This window comes from Sus scrofa, chromosome 7 (genome assembly GCF_000003025.6).
Source record: "Sus scrofa isolate TJ Tabasco breed Duroc chromosome 7, Sscrofa11.1, whole genome shotgun sequence".
In the NCBI taxonomy this organism is placed as follows: Eukaryota; Metazoa; Chordata; class Mammalia; order Artiodactyla; family Suidae; genus Sus; species Sus scrofa.
Genome location: NC_010449.5, coordinates 93,597,272 through 93,612,522, shown reverse-complemented (window position 1 = coordinate 93,612,522; position 15,251 = coordinate 93,597,272). Strand labels below are relative to the sequence as shown.

The 15,251-nt window shown below is 52.0% G+C and overlaps 1 protein-coding gene across 4 annotated transcripts in view; it reads right to left on the bottom strand.

Annotated features, from left to right (window-relative positions):
- The window catches only part of SMOC1 (SPARC related modular calcium binding 1), a 148,269-nt gene that overhangs the window by 15,810 nt on the left and 117,208 nt on the right, over positions 1 to 15,251 (bottom strand). For all 4 annotated transcript variants that reach the window (XM_021099408.1, XM_021099410.1, XM_021099409.1 and 1 more), the window contains exons 8-10: positions 6,120 to 6,312; positions 5,482 to 5,564; positions 3,000 to 3,105 (exon numbers count right to left, since the gene is read on the bottom strand). In XM_021099408.1, the coding sequence (XP_020955067.1) occupies positions 3,000 to 3,105; positions 5,482 to 5,564; positions 6,120 to 6,312 (382 nt within the window). The remainder of the gene's footprint in view (positions 1 to 2,999; positions 3,106 to 5,481; positions 5,565 to 6,119; positions 6,313 to 15,251) is intronic.

Here is a 15,251-nt window from a genome sequence, read left to right as displayed (position 1 = left end):
GATGATGGGAGGGAGAGGAACGTGAAGGCGAGTGGGGCTGCCAGCCCACCCCGCGGGGCCAGCTCCCAGTCAGCGTCGGGGCTTGCTTCTTCTAAATATACTAGGGAGATCTAAGAGGGATTTAAACTCAGGAAAACCAGACACCAGGGCCAGCTCTGTCCCTGTAAACTGCGTCTCCTTCTCCCTGAAGGCCCACCCCCCACTTCCTTGCGTCCTAAACTATTTCTTGATTCATCTTGTCTTTTGATTGCAAGTCTAGCCTCCAGGTAACACAATTACCAAATGCAGTTCAAGCCTTTCATTCTCATCAGAACCAAACATGGTCAAGTTCATATGAGCTTAAAAGGAAAAACATGTTTAGGAAAGAATATTTTTTATAGAGTTCTCCCAACTCTATATTTTACCTAAAAGAGAGGGGTTTTTAAAAGGGGGGGGGAATCCCTTCCCTAAGGACACACTGGGATTAAAAGCATTTGTAAGCTTCTTAGTTTTTATTTTCTGTAAAAACCTCTTGGGCCTGCAATTCAAAGGCAAGGCATCCAACTGAACTCGCCATGGCAGGGGGCTCCCCTGTGCTCTTGGCCCCCACTGGGAGAGGTTTGGTCCTCTCCCTGGCACCTCGGCCTGCCTAGAGCTGAGGCCAGGCCAGGCTCAAGGGCCGGGCTCTCGCAGAAACAAATGGGATGAGGGGTGAAGTCTTATCTCCTTAAAACCAATGTACAAGTACCAGGCCGGCTCCCTGGGCGGTGGGCCAGAGCCGGCAGCCCTGGCCAACTGTGCGTGGGAAGCGCCCAGACCTGGAATTTTTCAGGCCATACCCCCTTCTTGTTTCTTTTTTCCCTCTCTTCTAAAACAAACATAAATAGCTCATACCCATTTTTGCATGAAACAACAGGTATGTTTTCATATTCCAAGCATAAATAACAAAAAGGCACATAATACTGAATATGCCTTTTCATAACCTCCCCTCCCCTCTTCCTGGAGATCTGGACACAGCCTCCTCTATTTTAGACTCCTAGTTGCTGAGCGCCGTGGGCTGCCTCTGGGCAGCTCCCATCTGTCGACCTGTCAGACCCTGTCTCCATCTTCTCAGACTTAGTGCCGTGCTCCTCCCGGGGAGAGGGGGGCCTGGCCCCCGTCCACAGGGTGAGCAGAACAGAGCAGGCCCAGAAACCAGCCTCAGAGCTCACAGGACCACGCGGGTGTGACAGCAAGCTCCCCAGACAAGCAGTTTCCTGGAGTGGCAACCCACGAGGCAGCCACTGCACAGGCGGTGATGCGACATAAAAAGTGCATTTTCGGGACAGCTTCTCTCCTCTGTCCCTCCAGAGGCAGAACCACTGACAGCTGAGCTGGGAGTCCTGGTTCCCCTCCTAGATACATACCCTGTGGTCCTGCTTCATCGCCGCCGAGGCAGTCACACTGGGGCCCTTCCAGGGGTCTGGGGGCCTGGGCCAATCATCCTTCCTTGCTGACAGCTCGGCCCCTGGGCAGATGTGGAGGGCTAATCCTCCCTCCTTTGGGGGCCATGTAAGCCCAGAGGCAGGCTGCCCATCCCTGCCAAGCACCTGGTACTTCCTCTGCTGCTGCTGGAGCCCAAACTGCCCCCACCCCTGCTGTGCCTCACCCTCCAGCTTCATAATGGGAAGCACATCTCACAGGCCCTTTGGGACGCGGCTCCCGCCTGCCTCCTCTGTGTCATCTACTACCGCTGTCATCTCCTCCAGCCCTTCTCCTCCGTCTCCCACAGCTCAGCCGCGGCCAACTACAGACGTGCACTTTCCTGGCATCACAATGTTCTTTCCTTTTTCCCGGAACAGCTTTCCTGCTTTTACTAGCTATGACCTACCTATCCTTCAAAACTCAGTTTTGCTGTCACCTCCTCCAGGAAGCCTTCTCTGACTCCTCCAGACTGAGCAAATCTGTTCTGTCACCTGTGAGTTCTAGCACCTACCACACAGTTTGCATCTGTCCACAGCCTAGTATCCCCACGAGGCTGCCTTCTTTGAAGGCAGGGACACCATCACCTACCTAGATGTCTAGGCCTGAGCCCATGCTTGGTGTGCCGTGCACGTTTAATGGGTCTGAGCAGCAGGCAGATGAATACACGGGTCCTCCAACTAACTGACCCAATGAGCTCAAATTAGTCAGTGCTGGAGATGCTAGTCACTGGGGACCCGCTAGGCATTTCAGCCTTGAGTCAGGACTGCCTCAGTCAGCCAGCACATCAGCTCCTAAGCTAGGGTGGATTTGGCTCTGGCAGTGTCCAATCCCACTGCCCAGAGTCCCTTGGGATTCTCAGAACTCCAAAATGGCATGAGGCTCCTGCCTTCTCAGAAGAAAAGAAAACCACGGAGTGCCTCAGACCCCCTCCAGGCCTTGCCTATCCCCCTCGTAGGCCTGTCCCTCTTCCTGCCGTTCAAGGCTCTCACTCCCTTGTGTCTATTTTTTTTTTTTTGTCTCTTCTAGGGCTGTACCTACGGCACATGGGGCTTCCCAGGCTAGGGGTCTAATCGGAGCTGTAGCCACCAGCCTACTCCAGAGCCACAGCAACGCAGGATCCAAGCTGCATCTGTGAGCTACACTGCAACTCACGGCAACACCAGATCCTTAACCCACTGAGCAAGGCCAGGGATCAAACCCACAACCTCAAGGTTTCTAGTCGGATTTATTAACCACTGAGCCACGACGGGAACTCCCCCCTCCCCATGCGTCCATTTCTGAGACTAGTGCTGGAAGTCCCCAGACACCCCCAGACGTGCCTCTAATCAAGTAACTACAAGCCAGATCAAAGCACCTCCCAAAGTCTAGAAAGGGGAGGGAGCAGTAGGATTTCTGGCAGAAGGTGGGACGTGGCCCTAGCTGTGTGGTTTTGGGAAGAGGGTCGACTTCCAGCCCTTGCTCTATCGGACCCTCCTCACTCTCCCAGAGTCCTGCAGCACCTGGAAAGTCAGGGGCCCCACCGTCCCCCTGGGCCTGAGTCCTGCTCACATTCTCACCTCCCACCTCCAGTGGGCGCTGCTGAGTTAATGGCCTGCACCATGTCAGTGGTGAGGGCGTCCAGTAGGCTGGTGATAAATTCCAATTTCTTCCCTTCGGGACAGCCTGAAAGACAAAGTGAGAGCTGAAGGCAGGTGCCAGGTAAATAATCAAGTAAACAGTCTCCTCAACGACTAGCGTTTCCCAAACCTCTCCAAGTCTTTCTTGTCCAGCCACATCCACTTTGAGAATCATCCAGAGCTCAGATGATTCTCAGAAACCTCCAGAGTTCCTCTACCTGCAGCCCACAAAGAGGCATCAGGACAAGTGGATAATAATGCTTTCGATTTTCTTCCATTTCACAAATTTCTGCTGAGTATCCACTCGGGCCCTGGGTGAAATGTCAGGGACATAATACACAGGGTTCTTCTCATGAAGTCTGCCGTCTACTGGGGAACTCAAGCTAGTTCTGGTATAGTAGGACCTGGCTACTCTAGAGTCAGCGGCCCGGCGCTGAAGGGGCCCAGGAAATGGACAGAGCTCCACGGTCAAAGTTGACTCAAGCAGACCTACCAGTTTTCCTGTCCAAGAACCTTCTTTTTATCACGTCTCGCCTCACCCAGCTTGGATTACAATGATCCAACCTCCCTTATAAATACTCTCCAATCCACTGCTTCTCTCTTCCTCATTGCACTATTCCAGCAAGACCCCAGGCACAGATGAATCATCTTACACATAGACCTTCCCCGAGTCTACACCCCTGTAGCTAAATGTTGCTGGTGTAAATACCACCACACAACTGGAGACGGGGCCCTCCTGGCAACTCATGACTGCCAGCTTCAAACGCGTCTCACTGCTGCTACAATCCTCCTCTCTGCCCCAACGACTTTATTCTGTCTCTGCAAATCCTCCAAGTCTCTAGTCAAGGGGCTACCTTCCCAGAAAAGCCGCAGATTCCTCCTGCCCTTCTCCTGGCACCTCACTCTTGCCCTTCTCCTGGCACCTCACTCTTGCCCCTCAGAGCACCAGTCGCCACCATTTACCTGTGCTGGTATTTGGTGGGTTTTTTTGTTTGTTTGTTTGTTTGTTTGTCTTTTTGCCTTTTCTAGGGCTGCACCCACGGCATATGGAGGTTTCCAGGCTAGGGGTCTAATCGGAGCTGTAGCTGTCAAGCTTACGCCAGAGCCCCAGCAACGCGGGATCCGAGCCACATCTGTGACCTACCCCACAGCTCATGGCAACACCAGATCCTTAACCCACTGAGCGAGGCCAGGGATCGAACCCACACCCTCATGGTTCCTAGTCAGATTCGTTAACCACTGAGCCAGGACAGGAACTCTGGTATTTATTTATTTGTATACTCTGTCTCCCCCACGAGGGAAGCCTCAGGTCAGCGTTGATCACTAGAGGTACCCAGTGCCCAGCACAGAGTGGAATCTCCATTCACGCCTGTGGAAGGGAAGGCTAGATGGAGGTTCCCCTGGTCTCTGAGACGCCGCACTCGTGACAGAGTGATTTCTACAAACCTCCCTGGGAAAGCCCCTGACTTTCAGGAGCCTCTGTTTTCAGTTCTCACTTTGGAGTCCTGATGGGGAGCAGGGGGCCTGGCTCCCAACAGCACGGACCTGCATTTGTGCTGATTAAGACTACAATGCTCCAGAGTCCCCGTCAAGGCACAGCAGTAACAAACCCGACTAGCACGACTAGCATCCAAGAGGATGAGGGCTCAATCCCTGGCCTTGCTCAGTGGGTTAAGGGTCCAGCGTGGCCATGAGCTGTGGTATAGGTCACAGATGTGGCTCAGATCCCGTGTGGCTGTGGCTGTGGCTGTGGCTATGGCTGGCAGCTGTAGCTTCGATTCAACCCCAAGCCTGGGAGCTTCCATACACCATAGGTATGGCCCTAAAAAGACAAAAAAAAAAAAAAAGACCACCATGTTCCAAGCTATGGAGAATGTGATGATCCTACTGTAACTCGCGGGCAGGGAACACTCTCAGAAGGAGAAAGCTGGCACAGCAGCCTTTGAGAGGTCCGGGCCCCCTGTCTGTGTGTCATACTGTGGTGACAGTTCTGAGCCGCCAAGGATCATCGCAAAGGCACGGCCACTGCCACAACCCCTCAGGACAGCCCCTCCCTGTGAGCCATCTTCTCTCTGCACCCTGGGAAAAAGGGTCCACAGACCCCAGGACATCGTCCAAGGCACCCTGGGATAGAGAAAGAATTGTAGCATTTTCAAGGATGGGGTTTTCATCCAATGACTACCTTTTAAAGAAAAAGGTAAGAGCGAAGAGGAGAACCAGTGGGCTCAAGAGCACAGGACTACCTAGGGACAAATCCGAGATGGGATGCAGATCCCAGGGCTCCTGCAATGCCACTGCCAGCATTCCCGCTCCATCTTACAGATGGAGCCACAGACCCAGAGGAGGCGCTGCTTCTGCATGGCCAAGGGGCAGAGGGACAGGAAGAGGTGAAGGCGCCAGCAAGGGGCAGCGTGTCTCCTACCTGGCAGCTCCCTGTCCTTGAAGGGGTCGTCCACCTCCGCACTCTTGGCCCGGGCATCACTCTCACAGCTGGGCATCACGTAGCTGAGAAGAGAGAGGGACGGGGTGGAGGTGAGGAGGGGCTGGGAACAGAGCTGACTTCCGCCCCTACTACCAGCAGTGGTTGCTGTGGTCACTAAGCCCAGAGCTCTCAGGGCTGGCAGCAAAATCTCTCCCACACTGTCCCATGGCTGCAAGGCCATCCCAACATCCGTATTCCCACGGACACATGTCCAGGCCTGTCCTCTCAGTCACTCAGGCAGAGTGGTGTCACTTTATGTCTGCACACAGGACCTGTCTGAGCCATAGAACCAAGTGACTCGGGCAGGGCAATGGCTTTCTTGCCAGTGAACTGAGGTTCAGAGAGGTTACCGACTTTCCCAAGGCCGCCCAGCTAGGAAAGGCCAGAGCTGTGACCAGAATCCAGGACCCAGGTCTTTCTACCGGCACTTCATCTGCCCAAGAGCAGAAATGTCGCTCAACTCCCTCCAGGCCAGGACAATAAAGCCGGGAGACGCTAGGTGCCAGCCTAACAGGAAGGAAGTTGGTTCTCCTGCCCCAGGTGCACCCGAGGGGCAGGACAGGCTCTGGGGGGCTTACCGTGTGGAGGTCCCGGGCAGCGGGCGCCCCGTGTCCACCAGCACACACCAGCAGTAGCCAGTGGACTGGTGGCACTGCACTGGCTTGTAGAGCCCCCCGGGGGCGCACTCAGGGATGACGATGCCCTCACGGGGATTCTGCCGGGCCTCTTCTAGGGCGCTCTGTCTCTCCTGGTCACACGAGTGAACTTTCTCTGCAAGAGAAGACGCAGCCTGCAGTGACTCCCTTCCCTGCCAGGACTTGGCCTGGCCTGAGGACCCGATGGCTGGCTGGTGAATCACCGAGGAGAGCTGTGTTCCCCACACCAGCCCTTGGTGAGGGCCTGGAGGCCCAGCATCTTGCTGCCAGGCTCCACCAGCATCCGCATCTGGTAGGTTCCAGCAGCCGCAAGGCAGCGGGGTACTTCAGGGCTGCTCCTCATCAGAGCCGCGGTTTGCCCCGGGGGCGGAATCTCCTGTTTTCAGACTGGTTTCCACACTGTGCTGACTCCTGGCTCGGAGAGGGGTGGGGAGAGGAAGGGTCTGGCAGCTCTGTGAGCTGACAGCTCACACAGGAATGCCCACGGGCATGGATACTCTCTGAAGCCCAGGCACAGTGGGACAGGGCATGGCCACCAGCCTCAGGCTGAGAGGTGCTCTCACATGTGGCACCCAAGAGAAGCAGAAACAAGGCCCAAGCCCACCCCTTCTTGGTCTCTGACGGGGCCCCGCAAAGCAGGCTGAATGGAGCTGAGCTGATCGCACAATACTGCTTCCATCCAGTGCGAGAGACACAGGCCCGCAGAAAAGTGTCTGCACTCGGCGGCCTCAGAAACCACGTCAGCGTGTCTGAACAGCCAAACCTGGTTTGCCCAGAGTCAAGCCCACGCCAAGCCAGTGCATGGTGCCCTGTGCCAGGGCCAGGCAGCCCTGGGGCCTCAGACCCACACAGCCTCTGACCAGTCAACCTGCCTGACTACTCTTTCTGGTTTTGTTGACTTTGTGTTTTGTTTTTTCGTTATTAAAAATAAATAGCATCGTCTGGAATCATGAGATCCATCAGTTCTTGACATCGTCCAGACCTGCATCTAGAACTCTGCTGTAAAATCTTTTAGGCATGTGTTAGATTTCTGCGAAAATTTCGTTTAAATGTAAACCTCATACCCACGCTGTCGGTTTTTGTCTTGATAAAACCACAGATTTATAATTGTTAATAAATAAATAAATAGTATTGGGTTGCTTTTCTTGTTATAAAGAACAGTTTGAAAAATGCTTCATCCCACCAAAGTCAAACACTACCTGCCCTGGACTTTTCTTTTGCGTATACACATATGCAAATACATACGCATAAACCTACTTGGGTCTTTGTTGTTTTTGGTGTTGGTTTTTGTTCATTTGTTTGTTTGTTGTGTTTTAGGGCTGCACCTGCAGCACATGGACGTTCTCAGGTTAAGGGTTGAATAAGAGCTGCAGCTGAGGCCTATTCGAGCAGTCACAGCAACACCAGATTGGAGCCACGTCTGTGACCTACCCCACAGCTTGCAGCAACGCCGAATCCTTAACCCACTGAGCAAGGCCAGGGAGCGAACCTGCATCCTCATGGATACCAGTGGGGTTCTTAACCTGCTGAGCCACAACAGGAACTCCAGTTTTATTATTTTTTTTTTTTTTAATCGAAGGGACCACCTCATAAACCCGTACCATTGCTTTTTTGATCTACCTATGTTATCTGTGTATTTATTGACTTTCTTATCACGTTCTTCCTTTCATGAACAGTTTTCCACAACTTTCCTCTTGACGATGACAGGAATCATCTTGGGCACCTCGTGACACTTTCACGGCGTGTTACAAAAATACCGCTCCGAGAGCCAGGAATTTGGTGTCAGCCACACAGAGATGAATCCTGCTCACTGAACAACAGCACAGATGATGAAAATACCAGAAGCTCAGCCCTGAAGGAGCCAAATTCTTTGAAATAATGGCTCTGCTAGTGATACTCATTCCAGCTGGACGGAGGTTTAAGGAGACCGTAGGTGTGCCCAGGTCAGTGCTGCCTTGGAGGGTGGTCGGATGATGGGGAAATGATTCCTCATCTCGCTCTTGGGAAAAATGCTGAACAATTCAGGGTGAGGGGAGATTTCCTGAAGGGTATAAAAAGTATCTGAGGGCCAGGAGACAGCTGTTACAGCATACTGGCTATTGAAATATAATTCTGCATCTGGAAAATGAGGGGGAAAAAAAAGACCTATTGTTTTCGCAATGCAAACACAGCAAAACTAAGCAGGAGCTCCTTGGCTAGAGGAACAGAAGTGTAAACAGTTGACAGACGTTAGACTGGGGATTCTGAACCCAATTATAATGACCACCAGAACTGCCCCTAGAGGCAGCTTAGGAAAGAGACACAAATGGATAGGTGTGGGGGGCAGGGGCGGGGAGCTTGGGGACACCTGGTCTGGGAGAGCCAGCTTTTTGAGTTTGGCCCCTGGCTGGGATGGAGGCTGGCAGCTTCCATTACACAAGATGACACGAGAGTGTTTCAATAGCTCTCTCAACCCCAAGCTGGTAACCTTATTTTCCTACCTCGTATTTCATGCCACAAAAAAGGCGACAGAGGAGCAAAACCCAAGGAAAACAGCTTTTTTACTGGCAGCACGCTCGTGTAACAACCTCTGACAGAGGCTTTAAATTAAGATCCTCCAGGCCAACATTCTAAAGCCATAAATCAGAAGGAAAGCGAGATTCGAAGAGAGCAAGGAGGAAGCTCTCCTGGGGACTGAGCAGACAATGGACCTGACTCCTGACTCCGCACCATCAGGGAACCCTGAAACTGCAGCGGCGACGTGGAGAGGAGCCATGCGAGGAGAGGTGGGAACTCGCGGTTTGGGGGCTGTTGACAGATTTCTGGAAGGCCCTGAAGGCTGTTCTGAAATGTCTGTAGCCGGCTTCCATAGAGGCTGCATGAAGTTCCATGGAGAATACAAGCCATGCAAAGGAGGACGCCCACTAATTTGGAAAAATGGGGGCCAGCAGGGAATTCGAGAAGAGGCTAAATGCAGAGTTTATGACTTTTTTAATGTGCCTGCTTGCTTCTGCATGACAACCCCTTGAGTCCAGGTGCCCCCTTAAGAACAAGACAGAAAAGGTGTCTAATAATAGCACTAAGCGTCTGTGAAGAAAACACAGAGCGTCCATCTTCCAACAGAGAGAAAATCATCCCGAAAATCCTCTGTAGACTAACAGCAGTCCAAGCGAATAGGCATTGAGGAGCACGTGCCAGGCGAGAGGGCAAGGGCTTTGCTTGCCTGCTCTCTGTGTGTAGTGGGAACCACCGCTGTACCCATTTTGCAGACAAGGAAGCTGAGCCCTGGAGGGATTCATGAATTTTCCCAATTCTCTCAGCCGGGAGAGAGGAGGCCTGGGGCTCCAGGCAAGGGTTTCCCACAGTCACGCCTGTCTGCCTGAACTCTAGACAGAGGTTACTGCCTCTAATCATTTGCTCTCGGGAAAAAAAAAAAAAATGCATTTGTCGGAGTTCCCGTCGTGGCGCAGTGGTTAACGAATCCGACTAGGAACCATGAGGTTGCGGGTTCCGTCCCTGCCCTTGCTCAGTGGGTTAACGATCCAGCGTTGCCGTGAGCTGTGGTGTAGGTTGCAGACGAGGCTCAGATCCTGCGTTGCTGTGGCTCTGGCGTAGGCCGGCGGCTACAGCTCCGATTGGACCCCTAGCCTGGGAACCTCCATATGCCGCGGGAACGGCCCAAGAAATGGCAACAACAGCAACAACAAAAGACAAAAGACAAAAAGACAAAAAAAAAAAAATGCATTTGTCTTTATGGTGTGAAGATTTTCCAGGCCAGTCACTTCGTCGTCTGCCGCAAATCTGCTGCATTCAAAAGCAAATGTGTAAAAACACATTCTGGCCCATTTGACACAGCCCTGCTTCATCTGAAGCAATGGTGAGACCACACTACAAACCTTCTAACCACTTGTTTTTCCCTGTTTGCCTCAGAACTGGAACACCACACGCCAAATTTTTAACTCACCCACCATTTACAGACAGTAGCATGCATAGTAATAAGTAACAGCTATCTGAGCGTCTCAGGTATGCCCAGCTCGGCATCAGGCACTTGTGTGCGCTCACTTCAAACTCATCACAAGCCTCCATGACAGTTGTTATTCTTATCCTCACTGAGCAGACTGGCTGTGGGATTTCCTCAAGGTCACACAGCTAAGAAGTGGCAGAGCCTGGATTCCAGCCCAGGCGGTCTGCGCCTGGGCTGTGGTCCTTGCCTCTTTTCTCTATCGGCTCTCACTGCCAAATGCTAATCTGATTTTTACTCTAACCCATATTTTTCTTTTACTCTTTGTGGTAGATGATTACAAAAGGGTACCAGTAAATTGCCCCTGCCTACGCTGGTGCCACTGAGGAGACCTCCCCACGTTGACTCTGATTGGCTGTGAAGAGACAGAGGTGACAGGGTAGGGCTCCCAGACCCGGGCCTTAAGAGGCCTTGCAGCTCCCACATTCCCTTTTTTGGAAGCCACCCTGAGACTGGCATGTAAGGAAGCCAGTCCAGCCTCCGGGAGGAATAAAGGCCACATGGAAGAAAACCAGAGCAGCTCAGGCCATAGCCAGCCCTTACTGCTGGGTGTGTGCGACAGGTCAGGTTGGACACGCCAGCCCAGCTGACCTTCCAGCTGGATGAGTCCAGGAGTGATTTCAGGTAGAATCAGTCAAGGAACCACCCACAGACCAATCCACAGACACATTAGAAGGAGTAAGTTATGTCTGCTGCATGCCGTTACATTTTTGCATGGTTCGTTACACAGCCATAGATAACTAAAACACTTAGACATGCTCAATTCTCTATCAACTTACCCCATAAATATTTTTGTAGCCCTCTCAGATCCTTTAGCCAATCAATCAATCCCTTCAGTGCTTCTCCAGAGGTCATGTAAATATTAATTGATAGGAGTTCCTGTTGTGGCTCAGCAGGTTAAGGACTCGATGGTGTGTCTATGAGGATGCAGTCTTGCTGGTCTCACTCAGTGGGTTAAGGATCCGGTGTTGCCATAAGCTGCAGGTGTAGGTCACAGACGTGATTTGGATCTGGTGTTGCCGTAGCTGCTGCAGCTCCAATTTGACCCCTGGCCTGGGAACTTCCACATGTCCAGGTGTGGCCATAAAAAGAAAAAAAAATTAAAATAATAATAATTGATACATAAGCTCATTCTACATCTGAGGACCCAAAAGCCAGTCCCTTCGTTAGGGCCACTGTCGCCCTCTGCCCTTCTCGGTCACCTTCCAAATAAATCTTAAAATTCTCAACTATCAGTTTTTCCAGATAAGGAGAAGTTGCCTTTCAGAATGCAAGCTGGGGGATCTGTTTCGAGGGTCTCTTCACGACCCCTGGGTTGGAGAGGAAGCTCCTCAGCAGTGCACCCGGACTGCTCGACCACATCCAATCTCTGCTCAAGAAAGTTCAAGGAAAGAGGACAAGATGAGAAGGCCCGGCCCGATAACTATGAGAACGGGCCAGGCCCATCTGCAAACACTCGGAAGAAGCACACAGTGGGGGAGAGGGAACAATCGAGGCTGTCTGGGGGGACCCGGGAACACATAACCACATGCTCTGACACACTCACGCATACGCACCCCCTCTAATCCCCTCCTGAGATGGTGCAGAGAATGAGGGAGGGCCGGTTCCCTCCCCAGCCGGCAGTGGGTGGTTTAAGTTTCACTCACACACCTCTGACTGCCGAAGAGAAGGAGCATAGAGAAACGTGGCCTGTGGAAGGAACGAGATCGTGGTCCAGCCCTTGCCACCAGGAAGCACCCGGCCCTCTCTCCCACAGATCACGCAGCGGCAGAGCCGAGCAGCACCACGGTGGCGTGGGTGGGGGCCGGAGGGGGCCAGGGGACAGAAAGACCAGGCTGAACCAGACAACCCAAAGCCTGTCTGCAGGCCCAGGACATGGGTCCTTAGGTGTCCCGCCAGGACAGGAGGAGCGTGGAGAACAGCCCTGTCTGCTACGGCCGGATCCTGCCTCCGAGCCTCCCCGGGACCCGTGGTAATTAGGAGCAAAGGACAGCATGGACAGTCTCTGTCCTCAGCTCATCCATGATGTTGATTTTAGCCCAAGTTTATCCTTTCGCCCTGGGGACCCTTCCTCCTTTATCACCTTTTCTTTTTTCTTCTTTACTTAAAAAAAAAAAAAAAATGCCCAGGAAACAGAAACACCAGAAGATTCAAGTTTCAGGTCCTTGGGCTGATCTTTCTGGCTGCTGCCTTTCAGAGGAGAAAATGCTGAAGGAAGGAGCAGAAAAACTGGGGTGCTGGGTAACTTGGCACCCAGGGAACAGGTATTGGTGAGCCAGTCACATCTTGAACTCTTTGGAGAAAGAGCAAGGGAACCTTATGGTGATGGAGGCCAAGGAGACAGGAGGAGAGAGAAGACGGCAGTCAGACCAGGTAGCACTAACAGGGTTCTCCAGAGAAACTGAACCAATAGAAAAAATATATATATAATACATTACATATTTTATACACACACACACACACACGGGGAGAGAGAGATTTATTTTAAGGAATTGGCTCCAGGCCAGCAAGTTGGAAATTCAAGTAAGAGTAATGGTGCAGTCCTGAATCTGAAATCAATAGGTCAGGCCAGCAGGTTGGAAACTATGTCACAGTCTGGAGACAGAATTCTTCTTCTTTAAGAAATCTAAGGTTTTGGGGAGTTTCCACTGTGGCTCAGCAGTAACAAACCCGACTAGTATCCACGAGGATGTGGCTTTGATCCCTGGCCTCGCTCAGGGGGTTAAGGATTGGGCGTTGCCATGAGCTGTGGTGGAGATCGCAGATGTGGCTGAGTTCCTGTGTTGCTGTGGCTGTGGTAGAGGCTGGCAGCTGTAGCTCTGATTCAACCCCTAGCCTGGGAACTTCCATATGCTGCAGGTGTGGCCCTAAACACACACACACACACACACACACACACACACACACACACACACACACACACACACACACACACAAGGAAGGAAGAAAGGAAGGAATCTCGGGTTTTGCTCTTAAGGTCTTCAGCTGACTGAATGAGGCCCACCCTCACCATGGAGGGGCATCTGCTTTTCTTAAAGTCAATTGATTATAAACGTCTATCACACCTAAAATAATATCTGCACAGAAAGATCTAGACTAGTGTTTGACCAAATTGGGTACTGAAGCCTAGCCAAGTTGGCCCCTAAAATTAACCATCACAAGGTCCCTACAACAAATGACACCAAGAAAAAAGTCTGAATCTTATAGAAAACCACACACAGAAAAACTAAGAGTCATGGCTCATAGAAAAGTCAGGGGGGTCAGGGGGGATGCTTTGATGAATGATGCAATCGTCCCAGAATCTCCTCCGAGTGGAGGCTCAGTAGGCAATTAAGGGCAGCTTCTATGGCAGAGCACTGCTTATATGGCAAAAAAAAGGGGCATGGGATGCAGACATGGCTGGAGTCTCAGATGTAACATCGGACTCTGGGTAACACATGAGATTAGGGCCCGTGGAGAGGATGCAGAGGGGGTCAGGGGCCTTCCTGGACCCAGGCTCTCACGCGGGCTGGTACTGGGTGGGGGCTGGCACCATGGCAGGCTCTAGTCTTGTAAGACATGGCAAGAAGAAAGAACTAACCACACGATCTTCACCTACCTTCATTCCAGCCCTCCTTTGTCCCCAGAGCTTTCCCTGTGGGCCCCACTGAGAGCAAAGTGTCCCTCTGCTGAGTTTGAGCATTTGTTCCCATCATGGACCCCTCACCCTTGGCACCAGAACTCAACAAGATGCCAAGCTTCTGAGGGCAAGGACTCTGTTGCATCCTTCCCGATCCTTCCCCACACCCATCCCTGGCCCCCAGTGCCTCAGTCACAGGAGAACCTTTGAGGGTAAAGGATCCACAGGGTATTTTACCCAAGAATCCCTCTATTGCTTGAATCCCTGCTGTGCCAACCCCCGCCACAGAATTCTCTTCTAGCCTGACACTTCGGAAATGGGACCACCCACTGCTGAGTCAATGCCAAGGTTGGGGTGGGGAGGGGATGAGACTACAGAGGCTGAAAAGAGAAAATCTGTTCCTTTGAGTCATCCTGGGAAATGCCACACTCAACCTTCAGGCCATCAAGCACTAGATTTTCCTAGGGGAAAAATCAATAAAAGGTTACCTGCCTGAAAAACAAGAGGAGCTTATCTACGTTTCGCTGCGAAAGGAATCATCCCACCGGGCCAAGAATATTAAAGAAAACACTAGCGTTGTGTCGCCTACAGTTACCCTGAAACCCCTGCAAATACCTCACACCCACCTAGCCTCTTATCAAAAATGAATGAAATGCTGAAGGATAACCCACAATGACAAGCTGTGTGTTAAAAAGCACCCTTTCCTGAATCACAACATGAAATTTCAGAGGCGTAAGAAATCGCATGGCTCCTGCCTCAGGAGTCTCTGGGTTGGCGTGAGCGGCATGTGCTGCCAGGACAGCTGCAGAGAATCTGAACGAGGACCGGATGGCAGGAATGAAAGGAGGGAGCAGAGGGACCGGGTTTGAAGGCTCTGGCTTCTGTGATTTTGAAGGGATGGGATATGCTGCAGAAAGCATGACCTGGGGAGCGATGTTCAGGACATCTTTTTTTTTTTTTTTTTTTGCCTTTTTTTTGCTTTTTAGGGCCACACCCATGGCATATGAAAGTTCCCAGGCTAGGGGTCAAATCAGAGCTGTAGTCGCTGGTCTAAGCCACAGCCACAGCCACGCCAGATCCAAGCCGCATCTGTGACCTACACCACAGCTCACGGCAATGCCAGATCCTTAACCCACTGAGTGGGGCCAGGGATTGAATCTGTGTCCTCATGGATACTAGTTGGGTTCGTTAACCACTGAGCCATGAAGGGAACTCCCCAGGACATCCTTGAGCATCTCTGCTCATTTGGCCACATGGGGTTCAGCACCCATCCCCCAGAGGACCACTTTTCTGCCTTTCCATCACGCCCGGCACTCAAGATGTCACTTGGCCATCATCAATCCCTACGTCTCAGAGTCATCCCGGGATGCCTTGAAGAAGAGGAGAACCTACAGAACCATCGCTCAGGGCTTCCTTTGCAACAGAGGGCAGACCA